Consider the following 5,203-nt stretch of genomic DNA (forward strand, 5'->3'; position numbering starts at 1 on the left):
TATTTGTGTATACTACACACATAATGGGATTCACATGCAATCACTGTGTAATAATCTCTTTAGTGTGATAATCATTTCAGTATAAAATATGACACTGAAACTCAATTCGCAACCTATAGCTAACTGAGTTACACTCACACATGATCTTATGTTATGATTGAACCCAGAATGATGTGATCATGTAAGCACATTAACCAGATTGAAATTATGTAGTAGGTTCAACCCAGATCAAATGTAAGGTTCAAACTTTACATATGATTGTATGAGACTTCAAAGTTCAACAACGGGTTGAGATGATCACATTGTTATTGTTGTTATTATCTACTTTACCAGTTAGGCACTGGAGGGTGTACACATGAATGCAATAATCTGGATTATATTAAAAATGTAAAACATGGGCTTTTCCAGATTAGCTATAATTATAGCATGGTATACCTACACTGAATATGTGACTGCATTTGCGAAAAGGGACCTTTTTCACACATTTTACATGTCAGCAAACAAGATTTTATAACAGTTGACTCCGTACTCTGATTATGTTGCTTTTTGTATCATAATGTAGCCAGATAATGTAGCCAGATAATGTAGCTTTACTCATGGAAAATTTCAGGCAATTATATGCAATGGTAAAAAAAGTTGTGAAGTTTCAAAGTTCAAAATATACGTCAAATTTGTGTGTGAAAAAGGTACCTTTTCGCAAATCCGGTAACATATATAGAAACCATTGTCAACAAGGTTTCATTATCCTTGTTAATTTCAGTACCAAACCAGCTACCAGCTACCTCTTTAAAGATTCTGTGGCAACTATCTAGTCTCAACAATCTGACATAAATGGGTACAGCACAAAATATGGTTTTGTGTAACTACCTCCTGCCTTTCTCAAGAATGTTTCCTGGTCTGATTTAAAATTGCACGAAGCATTACAAAGTAGTAAAAATCCCAGCCTTTCACAATTTGTTGTCTTTATACCATTGACTTTAAACCACCTGCATGTACACAAGCTGTTTTAATAAAAAATTCAGTCACATAATGAATTGTAAGAAATGAGATACACTATTAAAATCACCTACACCCTGTTCTTAGATCAGAGGCAATCATATAGTATAAAGAAGTCATATCTAGATGAAACTGTACATGTGTTAATTGTGAAGCCATACCTATTTCCTGATTTGATGTCATTGGGTCAGCTGATGTTATTACAACATATGTGATCATTAAATTAACCAGCTACATGGCTTCTGGCTACAGAGAACTATAAATTTCTAGAAGTACTGAAGGTAAAGACATTTGAAGGAGAAGAAGTAACCGGAACTAGATCTCTGTCAGATAACATCTTCAAAGTTAGTTTTGTTGTCTAGCTGTAGCTGCACTGTACTTGTTTGCTGGATGCATGATATGTATGTGTGCATGCATGTGTATAGTAAATATAGCAAGTACGTACATCATTTTAAAACTTCTTCTAGCAATGACTAATGGAAGATTTTTCACTACCTTATTACTATCAGTTGCTTTGTCTTACACTGGTACTGTTGCCACCTACCCATCCTGGATGGTGATGGTGAGAATTGGCTGTGATGGAACAACTGACAGATGTCTAGGAGCTTATGTGGCTGATGGTTGGGTTGTAACTGCTGCCAGATGTTTCGACAGATGTTCTGTTGATGGTGCCTCCACAAGAGTAAACATCAATCTGGAACTATCAAGGAGGAACAGACTGACATTTGGTGAAAGGCTAAGGACACCAGAAGTCCTGGTTCATCCACACTATGACCCATCTAATGAAGCAAAGGAACATGATATTGCCTTAATAAAGACAAGTTGCCCTTCAGAAAGTATCTCTAAGTTAAGGGTGGTAGAGAGCTGCTCAGAAAAAAATGGCATGAATGACTTTAAACAACATGACTTATCTGAAGATGGACAATCAATCCTAGAGTATCCACTCAAGAGAGTTAATAAAAATCAATGTAGGAAAGAGCATGATGGAAAATTCTCAAGATCACAGATGCTCTGCTTCAGCAAATCACAATGTTCAGATAACAGTGTAGGATTGGCAATAAACAATAATACACTATTTGGCCTTTCTACGTTTGGCCTGGAGTGTGCAGCAGAGGAAGAAAATGATTTTGAAACATTTGGTTCACTTGATATGTGCAGATACTCAAGTTGGGTTAATGAGCAGATTTCTTCAGGTGTGTACCTCAAACAGATATAGTTAGATGTATTTGCTAATAGAAAGTGTTACTATATGGCTTCATTATTGTAGGTGATAATGAGTGTTCAGGAAGCACCACAAGTCCGCCAACATCACCATCCCCTACGCCAGCTTCATCATTAAATACAGGTATGTACGTATGTAAAGCATTTGTGATATACTTTTCTTATATACGTTGAGGAGTATATACATTTAGTATGGTTGGTCAGGTGTTAACAATTTGTTTAACTATAGCATGCAGTACACCACAAGCCCCAAAGAATGGTGATGTCAGCATTCGGGTTAGTAATAATTTGATAGCAACTTATACCTGCAATGATGGGTACATGCTTAATGGAGTAAGAGTGTCTTTGTGCATTGATGGGAAGTGGACAAAAGAAGCACCAACCTGCAAAGGTATGTAACAGTCCTGGGATCATTGTGTGAAATTATTACAACTTTTTCTGCAGCTATAACATGCCCTGAACCTGAAGGAATTATGAATGGTAAAGTGGAGACAACAGGAATACGAAGAGTGAACTCTCTTGCAGTATATACATGTAATAGTGGCTATACATTGAGTGGATTCCGGGGGAGGAAATGTGATGAAAATGGAGAATGGGAAGGAACACCACCAACTTGTCTTTTAACAAAAGAATGTAAGTGCTTGCATAACTACGTAGCTTATTATTATTAATAATTATAATTTTTGTTCAGTATTTTGTAGTAATCCTGGGACAATTGATTGTGGTACCACATCTTTTTCTAATGGAGTTTTTCGAAGTGGCACTGTAGTGACATTCACTCCAAACAGCAATGCTGAGTTGCTAGGACCAAGACAAATCACATGTGAAAATGGAAAATGGTCTGGCTCTGTACCAAAATGTAGAAGTAAGTGCAACCTTATTTATACCATATCTAAACATGTGTGTATGTAAATATAGCAATAATGTAGCTGGTATACATTAACTGTGTTTATTGTGTGTTTACAGTTTTGTGTGACACAAATTTCAAATTGAAGAATGGCAAGTATCACTTGGAATACAAGGACAGTGTTGCAGACTACAAGATGAGGTTCACCTGCAATGATGGATATGAAGGACAATTCTATGATGAGTACACCTGTTCAAATGGAGGATGGAGCCCATCTCCACACAGTGCTCAATGCCATGGTAAGCAGTAAATTAGTGTATAAACAACACATTACAACCATCTTATACCACATGCAGTTAATTCCCATGCTTAATACGTTTGGTATAACTACGTCATGGTCCATTAAAAGAACCCTAATATTGTTCATTAAACGAACAGGGCATGCATATAATTATTTTTAATTGACATCTATTAAGAAAGAGCATTTGATTAGTAGCATAAAACAAGCAAAATTTAATGGCTGCCTGAAAACCACAAGTGCATACAATGTAATCAGTTTAATATAAAGTAGACTGATGGCCTGAATCTGTATTCAGCATGAAGCCATTTTACAGATGTCCATTACATATCTCTATTATCTGTGTGTTTACCTTCTACAGCTTCCTGTCCTAAATTGAGAATAAGAAATGCAAATGTACAATACTTCGACTTGTCTGATGGTGTGAAGTATGCCTTTCCAACTTGCTTCAACAACTACAAGCTTGAGGGCAACAGTTTTATAACTTGTACTAATGGCGTGTGGCAAACTCCAACACCAAAATGTATGGCACTATGATCACTGGTAAGTCATGATGCTGTTAGCTCTTAAGACACACAGTATTTAACATGATATGAAGTCGATCCTCTTCGTTAACCCAATTTTTAAACTAAAAGCAAGCACAGTGTCATTTTGCAATGAACTGTACTTGACTTCTTCTAGCAGAATACATAACTGTACTTAACTGAAACAATAGCTACATAAAGATGATTCTAGAGGATCGACTTTATCCAGCTGCAGTGCATGTCTTCTGTTTCTAAATCAATGTATAGCTCTTAACTGCCCTTATTTCTGTTTATCTACAGGTTTATCTCATCAATGAAATAAGATTCACTTTCATTAACTGTTATAAATGTGTAGTTAAAAACATATATAATATTCATTTTATGCTATAATATTTTTAGTTTTTGTAATGATGTAACAGTAAGATATAACACAATGATCATCACCAATCAATGGAATTTTTATTTGTAACAATGCCATTAGTATCTATTAATTACATATTATTATACTGTAACATTATTTGCATGCGAACTACAATACTTGGGCCAGCATGGAATTAAATTACTTTCTGAGAATTGTGTATTATCACATGGTAGTTGTGTGCATGATAAGGTCTTGTAGAACCAGCTTGGGTGCACAGCTGTGCAATACTATTGATGCTACCCGGTATTGTGATGCCAAACATTTATATAATGTTATACTCCAAACATTGGTATCATCATAAGTATTGATATTGAAATATAACCAGATAGTTGGTGATTTGGAGTCACATTTTCAGTTGATTTGAATCACACTTTTTGCATAGGATCCTATTATATAATAAAGTTTGCATCTTAATTGCTAAACTACGAAAAGGCCAAATTGTATAAGCACATTGACCTGGTTATCGATGTCATGTAGATTGTATAATGGGTATAGTATAGATACCTAAAGTTTATTGTGATACCCTAGCCATGGTATTGTGATATGCAAACTTGGACAAAGAAATAGAAGGGATGCATAAATTTTATGGGCCAGCAAGTTAAATTGTGCTGATCAGCGCTGCACTAGCAGATTCCAGCAATCAATACAGCCAGAGCTCTATTAGTACTACAGACAAGGCCTTGAATAAGTAAATAACTTACACTGATGATCATGTTCAATGTTAGTATCAACCAAAGTCAAACTTTTTGGTAGTGACATTTAACTATACTTCTGTAGACAAAAACCAACTTTGGCAACATACCTGTTCAATACCTTCTACCCCACAACAAATGTAGCCATTTATAAAATGGTAGAAAACTTTGAAGTTAACTATTGCAACTGATACAGTCAATGCT

The 5,203-nt window shown here is 35.5% G+C and overlaps 1 protein-coding gene across 1 annotated transcript; it reads left to right on the forward strand.

Moving 5' to 3' along the window:
• Positions 1 to 1,207: 1,207 nt before the first annotated feature.
• Positions 1,208 to 4,392, forward strand: LOC136246943 (P-selectin-like). Its single transcript, XM_066038548.1, has 9 exons — positions 1,208 to 1,340; positions 1,464 to 2,189; positions 2,264 to 2,341; positions 2,447 to 2,608; positions 2,662 to 2,850; positions 2,909 to 3,082; positions 3,184 to 3,363; positions 3,724 to 3,905; positions 4,187 to 4,392. The coding sequence occupies exons 2-8, from the start codon at positions 1,466 to 1,468 to the stop codon at positions 3,897 to 3,899; spliced, it is 1,683 nt and encodes a 560-aa protein (XP_065894620.1). The 5' UTR covers positions 1,208 to 1,340; positions 1,464 to 1,465; the 3' UTR covers positions 3,900 to 3,905; positions 4,187 to 4,392.
• The last annotated feature ends 811 nt before the right edge of the window (positions 4,393 to 5,203 follow it).

This window comes from Dysidea avara, chromosome 2 (assembly GCF_963678975.1).
Source record: "Dysidea avara chromosome 2, odDysAvar1.4, whole genome shotgun sequence".
NCBI lineage: Eukaryota > Metazoa > Porifera > Demospongiae > Dictyoceratida > Dysideidae > Dysidea > Dysidea avara.